This window comes from Agelaius phoeniceus, chromosome 7 (assembly GCF_051311805.1).
Source record: "Agelaius phoeniceus isolate bAgePho1 chromosome 7, bAgePho1.hap1, whole genome shotgun sequence".
In the NCBI taxonomy this organism is placed as follows: Eukaryota; Metazoa; Chordata; class Aves; order Passeriformes; family Icteridae; genus Agelaius; species Agelaius phoeniceus.
This window is the reverse complement of record NC_135271.1, coordinates 50,704,198-50,730,959: the sequence shown is the minus strand read 5'-3', so window position 1 is coordinate 50,730,959 and position 26,762 is coordinate 50,704,198. Positions and strand designations below refer to the sequence as shown.

Below are 26,762 nucleotides of genomic sequence, written 5' to 3'. Positions count from 1 at the left end.
GCAGGACAGCGTGGAGCAGATTCAGGGTGGATTCCTCTTCCAGGCCCCTGCCGGGCTGGTTGTGCTGCAATGGGCAGTGCCTCTGGTGACAGCAGGGGCTGGGCTTCTCACCTGGTGGCACTGTGTGTGTGTGGTGGCATTGTGGCACTCTGTCACGGTGGCACTGTGTGGTGGCTTTATGGCACTCTGTCACGGTGGCACTGTGTGGTGGCTTTGTGGCACTCTGTCACGGTGGCACTGTGGCACTCTGTCACGGTGGCACTGCGTGGTGGCTTTATGGCACTCTGTCACGGTGGCACTGTGTGGTGGCTTTGTGGCACTCTGTCACGGTGGCACTGTGGCACTCTGTCACGGTGGCCCTGTGTGTGTGTGTCACGGTGGCACTGTCAAGGTGGCACTGTGTGGTGGCTTTGTGGCACTCTGTCACAGTGGCACTGTGTGGTGGCTTTATGGCACTCTGTCACGGTGGCATAGTGGCCCTGTGTGTGTGTCACAGTGGCACTGTGTGGTGTCATGGTGGCCCTGTGTGTGTGTCACGGTGGCACAGTGGCACTCTGTGGTGTCACGGTGGCCCTGTGTGTGTGTGTCACGGTGGCACACTGGCACTGTGTGGTGTCACGGTGGCCCTGTGTGTGTGTCACGGTGGCACAGTGGCACTGTGTGGTGTCACGGTGGCCCTGTGTGTGCCCGCTGATGGCCCCGGTGCCGCAGCGAGGGATCTGCGGGATTGCAGCGGGGAGAGGGAGCTTCCCCTGGAGCTGTTTGTATCCCTTGGAGTGTGTAAAGCCAGGGATTAGTGCTGGGTAAATCTGTTCCAAAGGAAGCAGCTGCCTCGGGGCTGTGCGGGTGAGACAATTGCTGTGTTTCAGCTCTGAAACAAAATAGAGATTGTGCTGTGCACTGGTACAATGCTGCATACAAGAAAACCAAGCTCTACATTTAAAATGTGGGTCAGGCATTCAGCCTGGCAAATGTTTGTCAATATCTTGACAGTGCAGAAACTTGATAATACCTTAAATATTCATGTCAAATGTGTTGGCACTTTTCAGAGTTGTTTGAGATGAGATATTCCTTTCTGGAATTTTACAGAAGTGTAACTGAGGTGACATCTCAGATTCACTCAGCAGGATATGTTGAAATTCTCCATGTGTTTGGTGGCTATGAATATGCTGGGCTGGGTCATGCTGTTTTGGGTTTTTTGGTTGGCTGGGGTTTTTTTCACTATTTTTCTATGAGCAGCTGACAGAATCTCAGCACAGCTGACAAATTTTGGCACAGCTGACAAACCGAGGCATTGGCAATCAGTTTGTCCCTACTTACAATAAACTACTTGTAGCTCTCTCTCCAGCTGATTGCTCCCCAAAGGATCTCCCACAAAAACTTCTCCTTGTTCTGAGCAGTGCAGAGGTTCGTGGTTAGCTGGCCATTGGAATCCATTATATAGAATATAAATGAGCAGGATATAAATGAGGAGGAGCTGCCCGGGGGCTGGGGCTGCTCCCTGCTCTTGAGTGATCCCTGACCAGGGGTATCTCACCCTGCCCCACTCCTCCTCTCTGCAGGCAGATCTCTGTTTGTTCACCAACCCACATGGTCAGAAATACCCAAAGTAAAACGTTACAAAGCAGAATCTCAGCCCTTAGAACTGTCTGCCTGCTGTCACTGAAGTGGTGTGTTCAGGTGTCACCTCATACTGAGGTGTGTCAGGACTCACAGAGGAGGATTGCTGATTTATTTAATGGTAGATCATGGACTCTAGCTTAATGTTAATTATGTGTGAGGTTTCTCACAAAAATCCCCTTTTTGAAGCACCTGTTCTTTCTGCCTGCATAAGGATAAGGCTGTTCCAACCCCTCTCTGGATGCAGTGCTATGGAATACTGAGACAGGGCTGCTGGCCTGGGGAGTCCAGGAGCTGCAGCAGCTGGAGGCAGCAGGAATTTGGGGGGTGGGTAGAGTCTCATGATTGCCTTCTTTTAATTATCCCTGGGCTCTTAGTCACTTCTGAAACCAGGTCACTGGGCTAGAGAGACCTTTTGGTCTGACTCAGTGTTGCTGCTTGGATGTTAATGCTGACAATGACAGCCTGACATTAATCCCTTCAGGACCAAGAGTTCAGATTGAGGCTAAAAATCTGCATCCCAGCCTGTGGTATTCTTTCAGATGGATGTTACTTCTTCCTGCTCTCATTTTCTGAGACAGAGGCATGCAAGCTGATTACTATAGATCCTACTCTAAAAATGGTGACTCCTATGCCTTGCTGATGAATTTATGGCTGTTAGGAGATTGGTGAACTAGATCCTCACTTAGCTGTGTGCAAGGATTGTCACTTCATTCATTCCCTTTTGATCATTTATTTAGTGCTCAGTGGTGGAGTCTGATCATCTTGTTCTTTTTACACTGTATTTTCCCTGTGGGGTCACTGATTATCCAATTATGTGACACATTTGAGAAACACAGTGACATTCCCCAGTAAAAAGCCAGATTAGAAACAGAACAATTCACTGAAATGATGACACTGTGTCATATCAGCAAAGCAATGTGTGTTTGCTTTATTTCATTAATCTGATGTTGTCACCTCTAACCCAGCTCCAGTTTACAGCACCAGGACTGTGAGTCCACTCGAGGCTGGGCTGTCCAGAACCCAACTCCTCCTTTTCAGTGGTTAATTTAGACTGGGATGAACTGTTTTGTATTCCTATAGGAACAGTGACTGGAAGGAAGAAGATCAGTGGGTTTTCCAGACTGTTATCAATCAGTACCCAAGCGATCTTCAGAGGAGGAGGACTTTGTACCTGGATATGCTGCAGAGGTATCTTCCCCACAAATCCAGGCAGGAGCTGGTCAGTGCTGGTTTACATATTCATTCAAATATACAAATTCTTAAATTATGTTGTGAACGGTTGTATTAAAGAATGTATGTTTATTACATTTTTTTCATTTTAAAATTTCTTAATGATAAATCTTATTGTGCACAGTAAAGAAGAAACATCCCTGGTTTTAAAATGCAGGAATTTTTAAACCTATAATCTCTTCAAAACAGCTCCTGGGCAGATTTTTAGTTCCACATAGTCTTACAGCCAAACTCACAAAAATAATTTGTTAGCATTGTTTCTGCTGTACAGTTTTATAGCTGTGCTATGCCACTCTGCTTCTCTTGGTGTTTATATTTTTTGTGAGGATGTACAGCCTTGTTGCACTGTCTTGGAATAGTTATTTTAATTGTTCTGTGGCACATATATATCAGGAAGAGTAGAAAGTTATCTCCCACTCTAAGGGAGAGGCTATTTTTGTATACATAATGCTTTCAAATTGATTGCTGATTCCTCTTGCACTCCACAGTGAATAAGCACATAGCAGCTAATTGAGAAACCCATTTCGAGGCCAGAACACTTCAGGATGTCATAAGGAAAGTAGGAGGCTTTTCTTATCTCTGTCTGTATTTTTAGACCATCTACCTCCCTGTGTTTGAGGAATGTCTAGTGCAAAGGAATGACAGTGAAGTGATACTGCTAATTAGCCAGAGTTTGACTAAAAATGAAGTTCTTGTGGATTTCAGAAATTTTGCCCTGGACTGAACAGGGCTGAATAGTCATGGTCTTTGGACAATGCAGGTGTGTTGTAAGCACAGACACCATTAAAGGGTCTCCCTACACCTTGGAAGGTTCATCTAAAATTTAAAAACATAATTCTTCGTTGAGCTGATGTGTCTTGGTGTGTGTATTAGCAGGATGACTACGGAAATGTTAAACCACTGCTCTGGGAACATGTTTGTGTCACACTGGAGCAGCAGCCTAGAGCCTTCCTCACCTCCTTCCCCCGTGCAGAGCGGTCGGGGTCAGGCACTCAGAGGCTGATCCCAGAGCAGATCCTGGCACAGCTCTGTGTTTGGAGGAGCAGACTCCAGCCCCTGCCTTGCTCAGGAGTGTCTTGGCTTCAGGAGCCTGCGAGTCTGGGGCAGCAGCCCTGGCATGGGAGCTGCTAGGGCAGAGTGCTGTGGTTTGGCCGTGGGGAAGCTCGAGGTGCAGCTTCAGCCAGCCAGGAGCTGATAGGAATATCTGTGAGTGAGTCAGCATCCCCTGCTCCCTGCCAGAGGCCTGGAATTAGCATCTGGAATGGTCCCCTAGACACCTGAGAGCAGCCAGCCATCTCTAGAATCTCATTCATCCCTATATATTTTGGGGATATAAGACAGGTTCAAGACTCTGATGCCTCATTCTATGCAGCCTTACTTGATACTGCTTCCATCAAGACCTTGAATATCCTCATGAACCTCGCTGAATTAGGCCAAAGCAAGTGGATTTTGGATTAAACACTCCCTGTTTTTGCTAGATGATGACACTGGTGGTGGCACTGTGCTGCTTGGCCAACTAAGATTTTATTTCCAAATTTCCTGCTAGGAAAGAAATGAAGCTGATTCCCCCCTGGACTGCTTTTGTACAATTGCTGTTATTGGTGTCCTGTTTCTCTGCAGATCAGAATTTGCTAGGAAAAGCCTCATCTTGCTGGAAGTGCTCAATATCTCTGGAGATATATGGAAGGACCTGCTTATATATGATGTCCTTGAGGGCAGGGAGGGACTGTTGCATTTCATTTACTGCCATGCAAGAGAGCAGCTGAACAGAGAGCAGTGGGGCAGGAGGATGCTGTGGTGCTGGAGGGTGTCACTGCCCAGGGCACCAGGACACGGTGACATCCCTGGCACAGTGCCTGGGCCTGCGCTGCGGATCCCGTGGGAATACTGGGGATACAAGACCTAAATCAGTTACAGCCAGGTTTGCAAAAACGTCTAGAATTATAATTTTATTAGCAAATAGTTTTCAAGCCTTTCTGAAATGCCCTCCTCTTTCAGGTTGCTCACGAGAAGGCTCGGGATCATTACCAGTGCGTCAGGAGCCAGCGCAGAGCCTTGCTGTCAGCCTGGGCCCAGCTTAGGAGAGCCTTTGTCCTTAGGGCAGGGGCTGCTGCTGCTGAAGCTGCTGCTGCTCATGAGGCAGAGGTGGTGCTGGCTGGTTCCAGGCAAAAGCAACTGGAGATCTGTGCTGATCTGAAAGCAAAGGTACGTTTGGTAATAAATCCATCACCAAATCCGCACCTAACAGATGCATGCAAAATGAAGATTTTTACATTAGCACAACTCTCTTTTCAGGTAAATAATGGATATCTGTCCTTCTGGGGTTTTTTTAAGAATGCTTTTTAAGACATGAAACAATGGATCCCATAACTTGTTTGGCCTTGTTATAGAAGGTTCACAATATTCTGATTTACTGTGGTAAGAGGTGAAAAAAGATAAAAATACCGTGTAGTTTTGGTAGGTGAATAGAGTAAAGTGGGAGGAGGCTGGACACAAGAGGAAGATGTTGTGATATTTATGCCTAAGGTGTTTGTAGGAGGAATCCCATTTCTGGGCATGAGGCATGTTAAGATTTGTTTAAACTGCTCTCTGTGATTTTTGACTTGCACAGAAATGAACATCTGAGAGCATGCATGATGTGTTATTCTCACTTTACCAATATTCTCTCTGCTGTGCCCTCACTTTTCAGTGAAATACTAAACACTTGATTCAGGTTTCCTACGAGAAGGAAAGCATGGTAAAACCTGTTCTGTGAGGTGGGATTTTGCTGTTGACGTTAGTTTTTAGTTAGCAACAACACAAAAGCCCTTCTGTCTTGTGTTCTGGAGCTGTCTGGCGTAGGAAGGTTTGAATCTAAACACTTTAGGGTTAGAAACTGTCTGGGCATGACTAAGTGGGGAGTACCCTGCTCTGACTCCTGTGTCAGCCTTGCCTTGAGCCAGGGGCAGGAAGGAGTGGTTCTCTGGAGCTGAGGGGATGTTTGGTGATTTCTTACCTAGGCCTTCCTTTCTGGAATGCCTGTGTGTCTCTTACCTGCACAACCAGAGATGGAAGGGCCAATTATTCCAGAACTGTGAATCTGAGCCACTTTTTTTCCTTTGTTTCTTTTACTTTTCTTCTGCACAAGAAGTAACAAGCTGGTTTTGGAGTACTTTGTTGTCTCCATGTAAGATTCTCACAGGTGCACTGACATTGTCTGAAAGATTTTTGGATTCTGACCTCCTGTTTCCAGGAACTGTTTGAAACTTAAACCTATTAGACCTACACTTTTCAAGGGTGATTTCAAAGGAATCTTCGTTAAAATGTTGAACATTTGAACAAAACCAACTCACCTGTTTCCCAGAAAAGAGGAATGAAAAAGGAACATTTCTTTCATTAAAGGAGGATATTATTGTGACCTTGTTTTGATCAGCTCCACAACTGAAAGGGCTGCAGGGCGGAAGCTGAGCTTGGGCACAGAGCTCACTCATTTTCAGAGAAATGATTCTCCATGTATCCATGGGGTCAGTTTTGGTTTGATGGGGATATGCATTTGAAAACTCATAGTTTGCCCAGTTATAGTTCATTTTACAGACTTGTTTTTCTGCACTTCTGAACTTTACAACTACAGAGTGCTGGACATGGAAAGCAGCTGCTGGCAGGTAAATGGGAACTCAGTCCAGTACCAATTCACACAGGTAAAACCCATCCTGAAAGAGATCCATAAGGTGGGTAAAAAGTGAGTCTATCTCTGAGGGAAAGAGTGTGGAACTGGAAATCAGGGATTAGGGCTGTTCTTCCACCTTTTCTTTTTGACTATTGATTGACTTTACACTTTGCACTTTGGGAAGTTCCACGTCAGGAAGCCTTGCTTGCCTCCCCTCGCTGGGGGCAGTGCAGCTGCTGTAATGATTTACCTGTGTGCAAACCCTGGTGTGCTCGGGAGGAGGCTGTATGTGACAGGGACAGGGACCTCCTCCAGTGCAGCAGCAGCTTGCAGAGAGCCACAGCTTTTCTGCTGAGCCCATCTGTGCAAGGAAGTGATGGCACACACACGGAAAGGGATGTAATATCTGACAGGCTGTGCACTGGTTTAGTTACTGCAATAACCACGCAATACCACCCAGCTTTTGTACAGTTCTCTTCCTCTGGCAACAGCAAACCAAAGGGGCACCAGACTGACTAAAGAGTACATGATTTAAAGCTGCTTTAAATGCACTAGAAGCACCTATGCCACTGGTGAGACTCTAGACAGGGAGGGATAATTAAAAAATAAAGCAGCAGAGAAGTTAAATTAATATTTATAGCAGTTTTTACTTGGGGAAAGGACTTTCAAATTTTTCTTCCATGTTCCATCTCATGGAAGATCAATGTGTGTCCTTAACAGAAATCATAGTCCCTAAGGAGGAAGTTTGGAACAACTGAAGAAGCTCAGGTGAAATAAATCACAAGGGCCATATGGTAGCCCTCTGAAAGAAATAAAATGTGAAATGGACAATTCTGGGGAGGTTACACTGTACATTGTTAAAGAGTAAATGTGCCTAGTACATTTCTTTGTTTTTCATGGGAAAACAAACCCTGAGGGGCCACACTTTGAGTGATCAAGAGTCACTCTGATCTGTTGTGCTTTGAGCTGCAGGAATCTGATCCTCCAGGGTTCTGGAGCAGACACTGTGTACAACAAATTTGATCTCTGTAAAATTACTTTTCCTGAACAACACAGAGAAGCAAATTTTTCCACGTTGCAAGGCAGGTAAGGCACGAAGTGAGGAGTGATCTTTCCAGAGGATTAGGAGGTGCTGCCTCAGCTGGGGTTTGAAGTACTTGCTGTATTACACCACAAATTCAGTTGAGGTGTCTGCATGCATTCCAACCATTATTTTTCTATTGAATCTATGTTAAAATATTTGTAATCTGGTAGTTTCCATCTTCATAGGAAATGATTTTAAAAGAAGACTAGAGGGAAGACCTACAGCAGCAGACCTTAGGGCAGTTGGATCCCCTGTGTGTGCTGCTTAGGGGGGGCTTTTTCTTCCTCAGCACAGAGCTGTGTGCCTGCTTGCCTTTAAATCTTTTCATTGTTTTGTGCTCCAGGATTAATCCCCATTCCAATGCTAAAATCTCTTGCAACACATTGTGAAGTTTGGGAGAGCAGCTCTTGTATTTCTTATCCTGGAAGAAACTAAGATAAATTAATTTCAAAAAGAAAAGCATTAGGTGGAATTAACAGGGGTATTGCAAATTGTATAAAATCTTGCAGATTGCTTTCCTTCTCCTTTCCTGTATTGTAAGAAAGGATGTGACAGTAAACTTAGGAAAAAAAAATCATCCCTATTCAGCATGTAGTCAAGTCACTGGTTTAAATGCTGTGACTATCAGAGGAGATCAACATTGAAGTATTACAACTGAATGTTAAAAAAAATCCAGAGGTATCAGATCCAGTGCTTTGACTATAATCTGATCATTTTGAAGGAATTTTTTGTAAAGAATAAATATTTGAATAGTAAGGCACTTAAAAGAATGGTTTTCTTTTTCAGAAGTGTTGTCTATTCACCCCTGAGTTGACCCATTCATTTGTTGGACATAAAAATTACAAGGAAGTTATAATAACCTAAATTTTAAATATAGCTACTCATGTTTGTGGTGAACTGAAGAGCTGTAGGATGCTACAGTATTTCTCCAAAATGTATGTGAGCAAGTGTCTAAGACTCTAACACTCAAAGATGAGCCAGCTCTGACTCAGTAATAAGTTTTCAATCCAGACCTAATAAACCTGGATTTAATAGTCTGAGGTCAGCACAGCACTGACCCAATTGTGTCTTTTGGGTCAGACCAAGCTCGTGCACAGTACATGTGAAGCGCTTGCAGAGGCTGTCTCTGCACATTTGCCTTGCTTGCCCTTCCACCAGTCTTTCCCCCCTGTTTTCCTGTCCCTGTGTTCCATCACATGATGTTGTTATTCCTGATCTGTCTCCTGTTACTCTCCTCCCACTGTGTTTCTGATGTTTGCCTGTGGCTGCCCTGGGCAGGACTGGGTGCCCACAGAGCCCTGTGCTCCTGGGAAGCTGCTGAGGGCAGTTTGCAATGCTCCAAGTGTGTTCCTTTGGATTCCTCCAAGGACGCGGTCACAGCTTCGTGCCTGATCCGCTGGGCTTGAATTGAGGCTTTTGGGAGCAGGGCCTGCAGGGTCCTGCATGGGAGGAGACCATGGACTGATGTGAGAGCTCTGAGATCCATTGAAACAACCCAAGCTACAGCAGCCCAGAACCTCAGCTGCTCAGAGGAGCACGCAGGGCCTCAGCCTGGACATAACCTGCTCAGCTCCCTGTGTGCTGGTGAGAGCTGGGCTATGTTTGAGACAAGCACTTCTTCTCAAATCTAGCTGGAATTGGCCAGTGACACCTACACTTGCTTGGGGATGGATAACTAGACAAGCAGACAGCTCTTGCCCACAGTGTTTTCTTAGAATGATCTTCATCAGTGAGCAAAGTGGCACCTCAGGCAAGCAAAGCTGCACCAAAATTTTGCAGTTGTAAAGGATCAAAGGAGCTCTCATCCATATGAGAACTCAATGGGTCTGGAACTATATCTAAAGGAAGCAATTTAAATAAGTAGTTGTAAATACAAATGAAGCCTACTTAAGGTTATGCATGTGTGAATATTTAAGCCTGTATAATATTTAGACAGGTTAATAAAATGTTGACATTCCCATTGTCAAGAACAGGAAGATGTTCCCAATAATGCTGGATGAGGAAAGAGAGGAACTACAAGGACAAGCTGTGAGAAATAAACTGCTCACACACTGCCTTGAGCAAAGCTGATGTGCTGTCAGCCCCAGGGAATTGGCACTGCTCCTGTTCTGGATCCCAAGTTTTACCAGTCCTGATCCCAGCCCTTGTGACCAGTTTCCTCAGTGAAACTGGTACCTGGTGTTCCTCCTCAGGTTGTGAGTGAGGGCTGTGCTCAAGTGCTTTTCTTTCATATCCCTTTTTCAGATTTAAACACTTACATAACTAAAGACAATATTCTATTAATGATCAAAACAGTTACTTTTAACCCTTTTCTGGTATTTATTTTTTTAGCCTCTTAGAGGTAGCCTGTGGAGCACAAGGATCGTCAAAAATCTATTAGGGATGTGAACCTCCATTGTTTTTCTAACCACAGCCAGAATGACATTATCTTCTGAGATTAGCAAACTTGTAAATGTATTATTTCTTAATTATCCTACTGCCAAATGCTCTAATGCTGCTCTAATTCTTCTCATAGGTCTTGTGTAGGCCAGGCAGATGCAGAAATTGTTAGCTTTTACAATTTATTTTTTGTCATTCAAGACCCTGTGGAGTCGGGATGCGGTTCCAGGTGCTGTTCAGAGGTTTTCAGGGTTGAAGAATCCCCAGTTTAGGGAGAAAGGGGCAGATTTTTAGAGCTGAAAGTTACTGGAGCCTTCAGAGCCCAGCTGTTAATACCACACGAGTTTGTTGTTGACGATGTGGATGTCTGTACCTGCTGATGCCAGAGCTTCCCCTCTACTGGGTGGTGTCAGGGCTCTGTCCAGTAACACAAAGCACGAGATCTCTGCCAGGACAGGAGAGCTGGGCTGTGCTCCCAGGGACAGGGAGCACCCCTCTCTCTGCTGAGCAGGGTGGAGACAGCCCCTCCATGGGCAGCAGGGCTCTGCATTTACTGCTCGGGGTTTGCAGTGCTGGGAGGGTAATGGAGCCCAGAGCTGTAGGCCTTGAACCACAGAGCACAGACAGCAGCACATCCCTGGGCCTCTGCCTTCTGCATCTCAATGCAACGTGAACAGCAGTGGCTCTTGCTAGGTTGGGGATATCTCATGTGGAGCCCCTGTGCAAATCTGAACTTGTCCCACCTCCTTCTGCAGCCCCTGACATACTGGCTTTTTAAAAGCTTTGTGGCAGTTCAGGAGGTTACTGGCACCTGAGGAAAGAAAAATGATATGTACCATGCTTTTAAAAAAACACTCTCTGAATTTAAAAAAAGATGGCTTTTTCATATTGTTTGGATGAACTCCCCCTGCCCTGTCATATTTCAGACTCCAGGGAACTGTTCTTAATATACACTTTAATTTTTTCCCTTTTATAAGCTCTAGTATTCACACCCTGAGGCACCCATCTCATTAGCTTTCCATTTAGGAATACACGCATACATTTCCTATTCTTATTGTATTTCCAGAAATAACACTGTTAATATTTTATATTTCAGCGTGTGGTGGCTTTGAATAGCGCAAGTCTCTTTTTATTATTATCAGATAATACAATTACACATCAGTAGCAGGTCTCCCATACATCCCAGTTTCCTTGGCAATGTCAGCTTTGTTGGGACACAATTTGCTTGTGGCTTCTAAAGCCTTGGCAAGCAAGTCCTGCCTGGAGGTGTGAAACCTGTGGGGTGCACAGAGCCCCACCCAGGGCTGGGGGGCTGCGTGTGCCCAGCTGCTGGGGCTCCTGCTCCTTGGCATCAGCTGCAAGTACCCCCCTTGTTCCCTGTTTGCCATGTCTGCCCAAACCCTGTGTGTGTGCACCGAGCTGCTGGGGCTCCTGCTCCTTGGCATCAGCTGCAAGTACCCCCCTTGTTCCCTGTCTGCTGTGCCTGCCCACACCCTGTGTGCGTGTGCCCGGCTGCTGGGGCTCCTGCTCCTTGGCATGTGCTGCCAGCAGGCCCAGTGGCCCCCAGTGCCCTGTTTGCTGTGCCTGCCCACACCCTGTGTGCCTGTGCCCGGCTGCTGGGGCTCCTGCTCCCTGGTATGTGCTGCCAGCAGGCCCAGTGCCCCTCAGATCCCTGTTTGCTGTGCCTGCCCACACCCTGCGTGTGAGTCCAGTGCTGGGCAGGTCCTGGCAGAGTCATGCTCTGCCCAGAACCAGCTGCAGCAGCTCTGTCCTGCAGATGGGAATGGCTACAACATCCATCCCTTACCCTCTTCCTAGTCCTGGCACACAGGGAAGAGTTTGAGCAGGTGAACTAGAGTTTGTATTGAGAAATTGTGGGTGAATGCAAGTATATTTGAGAAAAAACACTTTTTTTCAATAAAAAGTGCACTACTTTTTAGTAGTTGTTGGATAGACATTCCATACAGTCAGTGTCTTGAAAAACCCGGTTAGTTTTGTAACACAGACTTCTATGTTCCTGTTGAGTTTGTAAAATATTTAAATCCAAGGGATTTATTATCCTATTAACCCAAATGGGATTTTTGTGTTTAACTTCTATTACTTTTGAGAAAAATTGATTGAATCCTTTCCTGTGGGAGATTGGGTCTTTAACTTTTTTTTTCTTCTACATCTCCCTCCCATTTTCTTTAAAGTATTTTCTTTTTTGTGCGTGTCAGAATGGCAGGGAGTTGCTCAGGCAGGAGACACAGATCAGCATGTGCTGCTTCCATCTGAAGTATGAATGGCTGAATTACTAAAGAGGCTGCCCTGCTGGTAGTTTTCTATGTTAATCTTGTAGTGATCTCAGTTTGACCAGTTCTAGGGGAGATAAAAAGCAATAATCTTGTGTGGGGAAATAAAAAGCTTGCCAGATCTAAACAAAATCCTCTTCCTTGTTTGATGATGTGTCTATTAGGAACTGGACTGAGACCAATATCCCTACTGAAGGGCTGGTGTTGCAATCCTGCTGTTTGTTCAGCATGTGACTTCTTATGACTTAATCACCTTTTACATCTGCTTTGCTTTTTCTCTTTTTCAGAACACACTAGAAGGGCATAGCTGTAAAGTAGCCATTTCTCTAGAAACAGAATTACTTTGGACACCAACTTATTCTCTGGCTGCAGCCCTTATTTTAAAAATGTGAAGGAAAAATGTCATAGTTGACGTGGTTTAAATCCAAATTTGCGATTGAGAGGCATTTTTCCCTCTCTGTGCCTTGTGGCTTCCATCTGGAAGAACCAAGAGGTATCTCTGACTTGCCATAAATGGGATAACTCTCAATTCTATATTCAGCAAGACCCTGAGCAGAGGAGATGGTGATGACGCAGGGAGGGGAAGGAGAGGAGAGGCTAGAGCGGTTTGGGCAGTGGATCAGCGTGGTTATGTGAACATGCCCGTTTCTCAGTGTGCTCTGGGGCTGCCTTGGCTCCCAGCTGTCTCCCTCTCCTGAGCACATGTGAGCAGCTGAGGTGACTGAGCAGTGCTGTGGGCAGGCAGCCCGTGCTGGTCCCGCTCAGCGCCGTGCTCATCCTTGCCAGAGCTTGTTTCCTGCTTCCCACTGCCTGCTGGGGCTCTGCCTGGCTGACCCAACAGCTGCTGGGCTTGTCCTGTGGTCCACGGGCACCTTCAATCAATAGCTTGACATGGAGCTTTGCTAGCCAATGGCAATGTGCTTGGCACTTGTAGGGTTTTTGGTGCACATCATGTGCACAGCCTAACAGGGAGCTCAGCAGCCTGTGCTGGCCCCACTGGGAAACATGGAATGGTGCTTTGTGCCTCTGGCTCACTGGGACCTCCCACCTGCTTTGGACAACAGCCTGTGGGAACCGTGGCACAAATGTGGGGAGACTCATTGTGTGTTTTCTTCTTTTATGCGTGAGATTTTGTAAATACTGAATTCCTTTCAATAGTATTTGAATCTCTAGTTGTCTCATAATCCCGTTTTGCTGTTTGTGATGATGCAGCCCTGACCTGCAGCTGTTCCTGTGATCCCACCATGAACAGGCTGGCTCTGTTCTGCTGTGGGCTTCCATGGCTAGCCAAATTTTGTGGTTCTTCTTTTTTGTGGTTCCTTCTACCGTGTAGAATCTTCACTTGTGAAGTTATTTTTCTTGAAGAGACCCCCTAATTTTTTTTCCCAGGGATTCTTAGAATCAATTGTGAACAATTTGAAGAAGAAAACAAAAACTGCAAACCATAGAATAAATAAGGAAAGATGAGCAGAAGTGACTCAGAGATTAATTAAACTCTGTGAGATACCAGAAGAGTATTTAGATTGTGTCATTTTATATGGTTGAAAAAGTGAGCTAGAAAACATCAGAGTGGGATCTCAGAGGATTTTCCTTTTATGCCTTCACTTATGACAAACAGTACTGGCTTTATCACACAGTTATTGGGAACTTTAGCTTAGAACTTGGATTCTACAAGCTTAGTATGTCTGTGTGGCACAGAGTGATCTGAGCTCTGGGTAGTCATTTCTGACACTGTTCCTCCCAGGATTTTGTGTCCTTTTGGTTCCTTGTGCACGTTTTCCTCTGTTTCCAAAGCTGAGCCTGCCCTGCTCGACCTTTGCCAGCACAGCCAGCTGCCCTGTGCTCCTGGTACCCAGCTGAGGAGCTTGATGCCACCTCTTGTGTCTGTTTATAAAAAGTCATTGCTGCTTCAAGAGGAAAGCTCACATGGTGCTGTGGTATTCTGCATTATTCTGTCTTTAAAAGAGTTGTATCTGTAACATTAGGTGAATGGTAAATACATTATTGCTATTCAGATGTTACAGTGAAAGAACTAATTTATTACTTTAATTAGTTTCTAGTGCACTTTACATTATTGTAATATTCAATATTGAAAAAATGAACTGAAAAAAGGTGTGTATGCATTCTGTTCAGCACAGCAATTTAATAATTCACTTGGCAAAACCTCCTCTAATAATGCATGAACTGTGAAATGTACTTGAAATGCCATTTGTAATTAAAAACTTTCAGAGCCTCATGTTGGCAGTACTTGTACTGCTAAAATGAAAACAGTTTTGTGGAACAGGCAATGGGAGAGCCAGGTTTCAGTGTATTTTCAATATTAGTTTGACTACTAGGATTTTTTAATATTTAAATAAAATATTTACTGTTGACACAGTAAAATATGCCCTTCTGATTTTGAACTGATAGGAATGGAAGAATGCAATCAAGAACACATTAAATTTTTTTGGTGGAGTTTGTGGTCCCAGATGGCTGCTGTAGTGAAGCAGAATTATTGTTTGGGAGGTTTTTTGCTCTCCAGACCCGCATGATCCCTCCTCTGGAGATAAAATCACGATGAATGCAGCAGGCTTTCTTGGCACTCTTCAATTGTGGGAACGCTGGCAGTTCATCATCAGGTGGTCCCTCCTGGCCAGCAGAGCCCCAAAACCAGGAGCTGCTCCCTGTAGAGCTTGCCCAGCCCTGGCGCTGTCCCAGGGCAGGAAATGCAGGTCAGGCTCTGCCCTGTCCTGTCTGACCTCGAGCCAGAGTCCAGACCCTCATTTCTAACCTGCCACCACCTGGACAGGACTGGTTTGGGAACCTCCTGCCACCTCCTGAGGGTGTGGATTCCCCTGCCTGGTGCACAAAGTGATCTGGAGCTGTCAGACTAGAACTGCTCTCTAGCACAGAGGATTTTAATGTTCAAATTGGTTTAAAAAGTGAAATATGCTGGTATTTCAATCACCTGGTTAATGCCTAATTTTTGTTACTTCTTACACTTCACTCTACCTCTGCTCTGTTAAGAACATTTAATCCTATATGATTCAACTCTTGTTCCTGGAAAAGCCATGGCATAAGGCCAGCCTACAGAATCACAGTCACATATTATACATATTTTGCGTGTATTGCTTTTCTGGTTTTTACCAATGTTCCTTGTTTTGCTTTGTTTTGTTGGGTTTTTTTGGTTTTTTTTGGGGGGGGGGGGTTCTTGGAATTATGTCCTTTTTTGTCACAATTATAAATTTTTTTTAAAGGAAATTATTCTTATTTTGCCCTAATGAAAAGGCATGGAGGGAGCAGGGACAAATCTAAACTAATTTCATGTGCTGAATACAGAAAATAATAAGTGAGTATTGTGAACAAGTATGATACAGTGAAACTCTCCTCTGGTATCCTTGTTACCCATTTTTCTGATTGGCCTTGGGCTCATACATTTGAAAATGAAAAAGTAGATTCAGAATTGAAATTTGAAAAATGGAAAGCATGTTCTACCCCCTGAGTAAATATATGTGTTAGTAGTGATTTAGGGCAGAGTAGGGAGCATTGTAGGAGTGGAGATACCCACTGAGTTACTGGCCCATCTCTTCTGCCTGGGGAACACTAGTGTGTGATTAATGCTTTGTCAGCTTAGTGAAGTTCTGAATTTGGTGCTTGGTTGTGCTCATTTGTTTGTACATAAGCTGTCAGGAACCTAGATTGTGCCCCAGTATTGATTTCTGACTTGGATCAAAATGCTGTGAGGAAAGATCTGCATGGAAGCAGCGCCAGAAGGTGACCATGGCACACCACGAGGGCAGGGTGTCACACGCACCACGCAGACTGCTGTCAATGAAATGGGTTAACAGGGAGGCTTGAGATCATCCCAGGACAGATTAGTGTCTGTGTCTGCTACTGCTTCAGCGTGCTTTGCTTCCTTCAGTCATTTGCCATCGTCCCACACTCCCTGCAGGCTTTGCTCTGTTCTCCATGGGCATTTCCAGGCACTGGTTCCCCTGAAGCAGCAGGGAAGTGCAGCTTTTGTTGAGACCAGTTTGTGGCCTTGCCATAATAATGGCTGCAATCAAACCAATCAAACAACCGAACAAGTCCCTGGTTAACAGATAAATGAATGTCCAGGGAAGACCTCTGGAGGATTGGGAGAGTTCTCAGGCATGGGGAGAGCTGAGGCTGCATCATGAACTGCACCCAGTGGCATTGACCTCAGCATTGGAGAGCATTTGAAAGGAGTGGGAAGCAGGATGTAGGGAAATCCAGGCTTACAAAAAGCAATTTTTTTGTTACATAATCTGACTGTTACCTCATATCAGTTGAGAAAATCTGTGCTGTTATTACAGAAGTTTAAAGCTCCTTCAAATGCTCCTGCAGCTTATCCCAGCTCCAATCTGAGTATGCTTTTTGCAGATTTCACTTACTGTTTGCTTGTTGTCAGATTTTAAATCTTTTCTCTATATATGGTTTTGCTTCAGCCTGTTTCAAAAGCAAGGTAGAAAAGGATTGCATGTTCTTCTGACTCATTTTCAAAGCATTTCTTTTTGAGTTCATTAGCGTGGCAAGTGAAGGGTAACTGAAACAATTTAGCATTTTATTTTAGATTTTTAAACCGCTAAACTGCACGAGCAAGCTGCTGGCAAAATTGCTACATGAAGATTTCAATTTCGACAGCCCTGGTGTCACAAGTTTCAGGTGTGTGGGAAGTTTGATCCGGGTGTTGCAGCAGAGGCTGAAGGGACCTCTCCAGACCCCGAGGTCACCCCTGGCCTGGCAGGGTCAGGTACAGCTGGTGACTGTGTGGAATCCAGTTTAAACAACCTCCTTGGCCAGCATGTTCACCCAGCCTCTCAGCAGGGAAGTGATGAATGCATTGCAATTAAAGGTGTTTCAGTCTGTGCCCGTCACTGGGCACCTCTGGAAGAGCCTGGCTCTGTCCTCTTTGCACCCTCTGCATTTTCAGGTTATTTTCATGTTATCACTTTGCCTGCACCTCCATGAGAAGCCACAGCATTGTTCAATGTATTGCAAAGAAAAATGTATAATTGTTATTTTAGCAAGAAGCAGGGCAAGCATGGCATGGTTCAGAGATGCAGCTCTCTGAGAACCTTGGACCATGGGGATTTCTAAACAGAACATCTTTTATAAGCACAAACCAGAAGAATTAGTAATCTGCACACACAGCCAGTGAAATGCAGTAAAGGTGGAAAAATTATAAGCATTTTCATATCTTTGTATAAAGTGCTGTAGTGTAGAAAACCAGCTGAAAAATGGCTGCAATGCTTGCTCCTTAGAGGAAGGCAGAGTTCTGTTAGTGCTTGACAAATCCATTACAAAAGGAGCTGGCAAGCCAACAAAAAGGAGCCATCATTGATCCTGTAGAAAGCATCGTGAAAAGGATGAGCACACAACTGCTTGTGACAGCCCCGAGGTGGATGGGGCCACCCTGGCTGGACACTGCAGATGAGTCCCTGCCCGTGGCCAGGAATGGGGACAAGCTGTCTCCTTTAACCAGCACAGTGTGGACGGTGTCAGGAGTGGATTTTTGGCACGCTGAGCTGGGTGGTGTGTGCCACCCCAGCAGGTTTGTTAGGAAGCGTGGCAGGCCCTGCACAGGGAGTGTGGGGAGCATGGCCCTGTCCTGCTGTGCTGGGCAGCACTGCCTCTCTTCCCATAAAGGAGGGGAGTGTGCAGGACCCCACGGGCTCTGAGCAGGGCTCCCAGACTGGGCTGCACCACCTGTGCTGACAGAGGCGATGGCCCTGTCCCTGCAGTGAGCCCTGCGTGTGAGCAGGGAGCTGTTGCAGGAGTGCCTGTGCTAAGGGCTGCAAATGCACTCTGCCCTGTGACTGTCTCCATCCCTTCACAGGTTCTAAGTGCTGAACAGAGATGTGAGTTACTGAGATGGCTTTAGCAATTTTACCTAAAACCTTTTCATATGTGATTTCATTGCATATTGTGCTATCAATTGGGAGGTGCACATGAACATGCAGAAAGATGGTGCTTGCTAAATGGTTGTGTTGCTGATAAGATTATAAAACTTACTTTGTAAGGGGATTACATGAGTTTCTTCCCAGTCTCAGCTTGGCAGGATCAGTGTTACACAGTCTGCTGCAGGACTGTCTCTTCAACTGTTTCTTCCAGGTTCTACAGTGGAAAGCACAGCAGGAAGAAGCTGCTAAACTAGAAGCTGCTGTAGCTGCCAGAAGAAAAGAAAAGGAAGATGAGAGAGAAAGGCTGCAGAGAGAACAGGAAACCATCCGTAGAGCTCAGGATAAAGAGAAAGTATGAGAAACTTTTATACATTTTTGCATATATTAATGTGTACCATTGCTTCTAAAATCTATAGCTGATCTCATAGCACATGTATTCTTGTAAAGTATTATGTATTGATGTAGAGATGGGCAAATGATTAGTCAGGTCTTTCCCCTGTCCATTTCAGCTCTAAAGCTGCCTGATCTGACACACCAGTTATGTTACTCTATTGCATTTCTTACAAAAAAGCCTCAGCAAGTCAGAGTGTGTGTGTCACAGAAGAAGCACGGAGGCACGGCAGTCTGGCTGCACGGGTGTGTGCTTGGAGCAGCCCCAGGAAGTACCAGTGCTGCAGCTGTGTGCTGCAATGCAGCAGGGAGCCCGGCAGCACTGTGCGTGCAGCGCAGCACAGCTGCAGGGCACCCCGGGGGGACAGTGCTCCCGGGGCTTGTGCGCTGGCTCCTTGGGAGATGGCTGGGATGCACCTTAACAGAAACAGAAATGCGCTGTAGTGAATGGAATGCTTTAGAAAACCAAGCTGTGTCACAAGTGTTTGGCTTGGCCTTTTTACCTAAGCGAGATGGCAGAAATCCGTGTGGTTGTTGCACTGAGCTTTTACCTCTGAGTCCAGTGGCACAGCGAGGGACATTTAGTGAGGGTTGCTGCTTAGGTCACCAGTGGCTTTGCTGCCGCTTCTCTTTTTGTTCCAGCTCCTCCTGTGTATTTGCCTTTGTACACATGGTGTTGTAGTGGCAGGTGGCTCTGACACCACAGGGAAGAAAGAGCTTTAGGGAGCCAGTGCTGACCCAACCACCACCAATATTCATTTTATCTGTAAATATTCTGGTTGTGCAAACTTTTCTCTTGCTGTGTGTAATGTCTAGATAGAGCAGCCCTCTGCCTATGCACAGATGGAATAGCAGCTGTTTGGGGTCAGCAGTCATTTGTTTCATTGGAGTATTTTACTACTTTTAAGTATCCTAGATACTTAAAAAGGCTGATAACCTTATACTGCAGCTGCTTTTCTGGGGAATGCAAGCAGAATGGAAGTGGTGGTCTTCAAATTGTGGTGGAAAAATATATTCAAATTAGTGTTCGGAGTCTGATTTTACTACTTTTGTTGTGGGAGCTCCACACCCTATTGCTCTCCTAGTAAATATTCTGTTAGCTTGTAGTGCTCTAAAATAGAAATTTTATTCTAAAAGGATCAAAATTGGAATCTCTAACTTAACGCTTCTCTTGCTTGCTTTGTTCTCACTGTCTGGGCTTTGGAATGAGTGTTATTTTGTTTGCTGTATTTTGTCAAACTCTAGCTGAAAAAATACTGGGCTGAGAAAGAGCTCAAGTGGCAAGAACAGGAGGAGAGAGATCTACAACAACTGGAAGAATTGAGAAAATTAATGGCTGAACAAGCTGCCAAAGACAGAGAAAGGTAAAAGAAATTAAATGTGAATACCTTTAGTATCAATAGGATCTTCTTATAATCTAATTTGCTTTGATCTCCTGACTTTCATTTTTAGAATAAATTGAGGATAATATATTTTTTTCCTTCCTGTTTGGCAAATGCTTCAAACTATCTAGTAAGGTTGCATCCTAGGTGACTGTATCCTAGATGCAATTTATTTCAGTTTGAATTAATTAATTAACATCCATCAAAATTTCAGACCATTGTAAGCACTAAACTGTCATAAAATGTTGCTGAGTAATAAGACCTTCTATATTTCACTTTGCATAATGATTTATGATCAGGTTTGGTTTGTTTGAGGGGCAAGTGCAAGGAACACATTAACAAACTCAAAGATATTTATTGTTATCTTAGGGAGTCCTAAATTGCTCATCTAGTTGTAGATGCTCTTGACCTGTTTGATGGGATTTAGGACTTGAGCCTGCTCAGGCTTGAATTGCCAAGTCTTTGTTGCACAATATGACCTTTCACAGCCTGTTGAAGAAATACTGAATTTCATAGAGGAATCCCTCTGGCAGAGGAACATAAAAACCCCTTCATGTAGTCTGGTTATAACTGCTCTTATAAAAGCATAGGCTGGCTCTTTTTACATAGAGGAAGCCACCAAGCTGTGTGGACCAAAAGTGCAATTAAAATAGGATTAATGTGCCATTGGCATTAGAATATTAAATTTGGTCGTAAGAATTCTGTGGGAAACACTACTTGAGTATTACTTTGTTAGGACACCTTTCTGACAACTTTATTTAAATGTCTGTGTCCTTATGCTACAAATAAGTCTCTACCTTTCCTTAGACATGCCTGCAGTGGTTTTAGCTTGTAGGAGAAGGAACACATGTATTTGAATTACTGGGAGGAAATAATCACCCCTTCAGGTTATTGTGAATGAGAAGTCAGTAAATGTTGTGCATTCTGTCACTCAGAACTGACCTACTGTACAAAATGAAACATTTCACTGTCCAGGCTCAGGTGCACATGTGGCATTGTCATGTCCAGTGCAGCACTGCAAATCTGACAGTGTCCTGGCATGTGCCACCTGCCAGAGCACAGAAACTGGGTCTGAGTCTTTGCAGAACACCCATGAAACACGGCACAGGCTGGTACCACAGTTCTGATCCAACACATTTTCAGGGTCCTTTGGAACAGGAAAAAATGGGCTGACTGACTACTCCAAGTACAGGAGATGGCCTGGATAGTGCATAGAGTTTCTAATACAATAGAATATTTTTTTTAAACTCTGCTATTATCCTGAATTGCTTTTAATCAAACTAAGTTAATTTAAAATTAACTAATTTGGTATGTTTATGAAAAAGAAAGCTATTGTCACAGAGTCACTATGGTGTCCTGTTTATTCAGGTCTTAGTTTGCAATTCCAATAGTCAGGGCTCTGACCAGGTCAAAGTAAGGGATTAAAGGCACCTAAAACCAAGTATAAGAAAGTATTGGAAGGGCGTTCCAACTTAGGAACATGATGTGCAGTTGAGGATGTATTTCCAAGGTGTCTGCCTTCCCTGGGTGTGGATTTCATTGCTGAAATGAAAGTCCATCTTTGGTAAGGCTGGCTGTGCTCTCTGCAGCCTGGGGAGGATCACAGCACAGCCTCAGAACAGGAGCCTTGTGGTGCCTGGCTCTGCCCCTGCTCCCTGGCTGCTCCCTGGCTGCAGTCAGTCAGGGTCACCTGGACTGGTTCAAACTGGGCACAGAAAGGCCTCAGGATGCTTCAGTTCAGCACTGCTTTGTATTCCCCTGGGCAGGAAAACTGCCAGAGGCACACAAAGTGTTTGACCTTAGGCCTGGCCAAGTGCTCCCCAGTCTTCCTTCTTGGCTTGGCACAAAAGCTTCCAGAGTATTTAATTTTATGTTTGATAACTCTGGAGTATTTTAAAACATGTATCACAATAGTCAGCTCAAGCAGAGTGAAAGGATTTCAGTATATATAGTTTGTCATTGAAAAAAAGAAATGAAGATCTGCTTTTTATTAAATGTTCTCCATATAAAAAGAAGATTAGGCTTTTTCCCTGACACAGAATGACCACTGAGCACTGCTGCTGTGGCATTTCTCTGCCTAAACTACACTGGATGCGCTGAGAAACTGGAATCCTCTCTGGGGGTACCCTCAGGCAGCCTTGTACCACATTCTTGGGATAAATCTGTTTGTCCTGCTAATTGTGATTGGGTTAATGACACAGAGGTCTTCACTAGCCACCAGCAGAACTATAGATTTAGTTCTGATTGTTGCAGTTTATAGCACAAGTTTTATACTCCTTTGAGCTTACTAAAATTTGGAGACTAAAAAAATAACAATACATGTTTTATTGTAGTTGAAGCAGCTGTCTTGTCTCAATTTCTCTAAAGGCAAGTTCAGATCTGAAGGGCAAAAGCAGGGTAATTCTCCAAATTCAAAGCATGGCATTGGCAACTCCTGTAGAAGGACTAAAAGTGACATCCCAACAAATATCTATAGCTCACATAAGGAACAGGCTCTGCACAATAGTCTAAAAATGCCTGCAGTGAAAGTTGGAGCAGCACGGTAGTGCTGTGGGTAAAGTTCTGGAGTTACTGGTGTCAACCTCCAGCTTTTTCCTTTGAAAGAAGGATGGAAGTCTCAAGTTTTTTTTTCCTTTTTCCAGTGACAAGACTGGGAGTGAGGGGTTTCTTTTAATGGAAAGGGTTATAGGAAAGATTTCTTCTGCCATACACAGATGTGAGAGAACATTTCTTCTTGGCAAAGAAAATGGGGGAGAAAAAAAGAGTACCAGGGCTATATAAAGCATGCTAGAGAAAATCTGCGGTCTAGACATGGAATCTGAAAGGTTAGCCAAGTTGTTTGAAAGAACAACTGACCAGCCAAAACCCACCCAGAAACAAATCAAAAAGCACAACTCCCCAAACTCCTCTTGCCCAAAGAACCCAAACCCAAGAACTCCAACAAAAAGAACACACTGGAATGAAAAAGCACCCTTGTGTTTCTGAGGTGTCTGGATGAACCAGCACGGCCTCACAAGGTGTGTCCAGAGAAGCTGAGGCAGGTTTCGAGCTGAAGGGCAGCACGGAGAGCGGCACCGTGACTGGCCAGCGTTTCCCTGTGCTCGGCAGGGTGCAGTTCCGACGAGCCCTGCTGCAGAAGCGGCTGCTGCAGAAGAAGGAGCTGGCGCTGCTCCAGGCCCGGCAGCAGCAGGAGAAGGAGAAGCGCCTGGAAGCGCTCCGGCAGCAGGTGGGCTGGCCCTGGCTGCGCTGCAGTCAGCGCAGGCAGAGATAAAAGAACAGTCTCTAAAAGCAAGTAAGGGAACAGGGTAAAAGGCACTTTAGGGCTGACCAACAGTAAGCCTCTCCTCTTATAAATCCTGTGTCCCTTCTAGCTCTGACAACAGGAACATTATGACATTAAATTGAACTGTAGGAGCTGCTGATATCTGAGAGGAGATAGAGATTGTGTTTTTTCCAGGTTGGATGTGATTTTTCTTCTGTGATTTTTTTTGGGTTTTGTTTGTTTTAATAACCTTAAGTCTACCTTGAGTCTAAGGCAAGATTTATGAGTAATTTATATTCTTTTTAAATTCTGGAAACTTGCACACCTTGGATGACTTTTCTTTAGAGATATTTGAGTCTCTGAAACTTTTGCACATTACTTTTAAAAAGACACACTTATTTTAGTAAGTAAAATGCTTACTAATGATTCTAATGTCATAGTAAAAGTAGTGCTAGGGTTATTTTTTTATACTGCTGACTTTTGAAAGAGTAATTTTGTCTTAATTTACATTTTTGTATGTAATCTCCTTGTTTTTTCCTCCAAAGAGGCTGGTTGGTAGTCATGATCTGTTGATCTCTTCCCACTGAGTCAATTCTCTTGCCAGAGTAGAAAATGCTTCTAGAGGGGCCTTTGCCTGGATGTTGATGTTCCCACTTCATTATACTTCTCTGATCAACATCTGTTCTTTGTTTCACACTAATGAAATGCTGCTTCATAAAGTATGTACAATGTTTGTATGGGGAGAGGGGGAAAGATCTTTACTAAAGTCATTTGGCCTCTAGATTTGGGCAGTAAATAAAATACAGAGGTGGTATTTTATTAAAGAGATGGACAAAAAAAATATTGTACGCAATTTAAAGTATTTTTTTCTGGTTTTAGCCATTCTTCATATGGGCTTCTGACTTTAGCTATTTTGCTCATGCATCTTTCTGTATTTCCAAAGTAGTATTAGCCTGTATCTGAATATTTTAACACAAAGTAAGTAAGCAATGAAAAATATTAACTCTGGCACAATACAGTGTCTGGGAGTCTTTGATATTGATCTAGCCACAGGAAATTGCACAGTTAAAAGAGATGCACTTCAGAAAAAAACAGAGTTGTATTATTTGGGGCATATAACTCAATGCTGTTGCCTGTGACTCTGTAAAATTGTGAATTATCACCCTGAACACCTTTGTTTCCATTGAAAGAAAAAGAAGAAAGTCTGGAATTGTGGGTATTGCAGAATTTTGAGGCTGCTGGATCCTTGTGGAGACCAGGTTGGACACTGGAGCTCATGCCAGTGCCTGTTGGAGAGCTCAGGGTGCTGTTGCTTCTCCCTCACACACCCTTCTTGTGCCCAGGCTGTCTCTGTGCCGCTGTTACAGGGTCACTGCAGAGACTGTGAATGATGGTGTTCTCAAAGGGTGTGCTCCTGACAGTGACCTTAGCTCTGCACAGACAGAGTAATTGTGACTTTCATACGGTGTCCTCAGGTTGCCATTGTTGCAAAATTAGATCCTGCCAGAGCAGTGGCTGACACGGTGGCGTCAAAAGCTCGGATGGGCATTGGAGCCAAGGAGGAGTTTGAGCTGCAGCAGCCCCTGTTCAGGTTGCACACCTACAGTGAGGAGCAGGTAAGGGTCTGTAACCGTGCTGTGTAAATGAATGAGGAACTGAACTGGCTGTACTCGTGTTTCAGGGCACCCAGGTTGCTGAGCAGGCTGCTCCCTCAATTTCAAATGAACTCAAGGAACATCTTGATATCTTTAAATTCCCTCACTGTTCCCTATCTGCTCAGTCAATGTGTTTGCAATTATTCCCACTCTCGAATTTCAAAATTATTTATGAAAAGAGAAGAGCTATGGTACAATTCTGCACACCATGCAACAGGGATTGGAAAGAGGCTTACAAATTTTGTCAGATAAACTTCTGACAAATTCCAGAAGTAAATTTCCCTCAGATTAATTGCTGTTCTGACAAATGGAAGTGGCACTGCCATGTAAGCAAAAGGCAACACTGTGAGAAAAATCTTAAAGGCATTTGAAGCACTTGGGTTCTGTAGGAACAGCCAGGAGGAGATTGGAGTCTGTGCTGCACTTGGGGCTGTGTGCGTGGAGAACATGGGGAAAGGCAACAGCTCCTCAGGGAGCTTTTTGGCTTCTATTGATCATTGCTGTGGTTTTTTTAACAGGTCATTTCTGACCCCAGGCTCCGTGTTGAGCTCGCTCTCCGAGAAGCTGGACTGCATAAAACACTTTATGCGAGAGAGGTTTTGTCAAAACTTCCACCACCGAAGCATCCAAGAAGAGACATGGAATCTACAGCTTTTAAAATGTAGAGCACGTCTCATCTGAGGGGCAGAGCAGCAGCAGGACTCTGGTCTGGCCCATGATATGCAAACCCTAAATTCCCTTTGGCTGTCCTAGAACTGCTCAGTCCCTGTGTGTGCAGCCATTCTAAGGCACTCCCAGCCTTTCTGAGCTGGGAGCACCAGGTTACACCTGCCAGGTGTGGGTCTGGAGAGGCTGGGCTGTGTGCTGCTCATGGGATTGCCCATGTCCCTTTGACTGCGAGCTGGGACACCTTGCTCAAGGACTCCTGCACATAGCCCAGACCAACCTGATGTGCAGCACCTCGAGTAGGAATTATTGGGATTTAATTGGCAGCAGAAGTCCGAAATAGCTTAGCACAGCAATTACTTTAGATTTTATTATGTTACATGAATAAATCCCACAATTTTCTTTCCAGGTTTCTTGAGAATTTGATTTTTTTAGTTATAAAATCTTCATTGCCGTGAATGCTTCTAATATTCCTTGATTATGATAAGATGAAACTTTAACCATTGTCTATATTTAGAAGGCAACTTGCTGCATCATATTTACTGCAAACTATTCATTCAATTTCATATTGCAGATTAGTTTTTCAGTATAAATTATAAATAGAGCTGGGATCTTTCTTTATTTTCTGGTGTGACAGACTCCTGAGAGTGAGCACAGGGTCAGCCCAGGAGCAGCATTATCCCAGTGCTGCAGCTGAGTTTAGTGGGGAAATGCTGCAGAGCCTGCCCTGAGCTGGGGCAGTGATGTCTTCTGGACTCAGCCTTGGTGTGCTTGTGCTAAAATTACAATTCTGTGTATATTTGTGCTTTTTATTTTGGTATCTCCTTTGGGGTAACTCGTTATTTTTAAAGCACACTTGGCCACCTCACAGCTGGCTATTACTGTGGGGATATTCCCTGGATATTCCTGTGGGGAGAACAGCAGTGTTCTGCAGTGGGGAACAGACTGGCTGTGAGACAATTCACAGAAAGGCATCATCCCAAACCTAGGCAGTGGATTTTTTTTTCCCCCTTGCCTTTAAAAGCATATCTACAAGATAAAAAAAAAATTTGCACCACTGAAATTGAGATTATAGTTGTCATATTTTATAAATACCAAGATGTTAATGAAAAAGAAAGTTTAAAGGGAACAGACATTGGTTTTGAAATAGTGGGCACAGATTTTTTTGGCTGAGACTTGTGGTTGTTTTCATGTCTGTAATGTCTCAGGGTAGAGACTGAGTAGAAGTCTATAGAAGTCTGGGCTACCTCA

At 44.5% G+C, this 26,762-nt stretch overlaps 1 protein-coding gene across 6 annotated transcripts in view; it reads left to right on the top strand.

Annotated features, from left to right (window-relative positions):
* The window catches only part of CCDC148 (coiled-coil domain containing 148), a 46,980-nt gene extending 20,670 nt beyond the window's left edge, over window positions 1–26,310 (top strand). For all 6 annotated transcript variants that reach the window (XM_054636688.2, XM_077181814.1, XM_077181815.1 and 3 more), the window contains 7 exons: window positions 2,704–2,842; window positions 4,852–5,058; window positions 18,368–18,508; window positions 19,792–19,910; window positions 23,037–23,154; window positions 24,666–24,806; window positions 25,364–26,310. In XM_054636688.2, the coding sequence (XP_054492663.2) occupies window positions 2,704–2,842; window positions 4,852–5,058; window positions 18,368–18,508; window positions 19,792–19,910; window positions 23,037–23,154; window positions 24,666–24,806; window positions 25,364–25,510 (1,012 nt within the window). In that variant the 3' untranslated portion in view covers window positions 25,511–26,310. The remainder of the gene's footprint in view (window positions 1–2,703; window positions 2,843–4,851; window positions 5,059–18,367; window positions 18,509–19,791; window positions 19,911–23,036; window positions 23,155–24,665; window positions 24,807–25,363) is intronic.
* The last annotated feature ends 452 nt before the right edge of the window (window positions 26,311–26,762 follow it).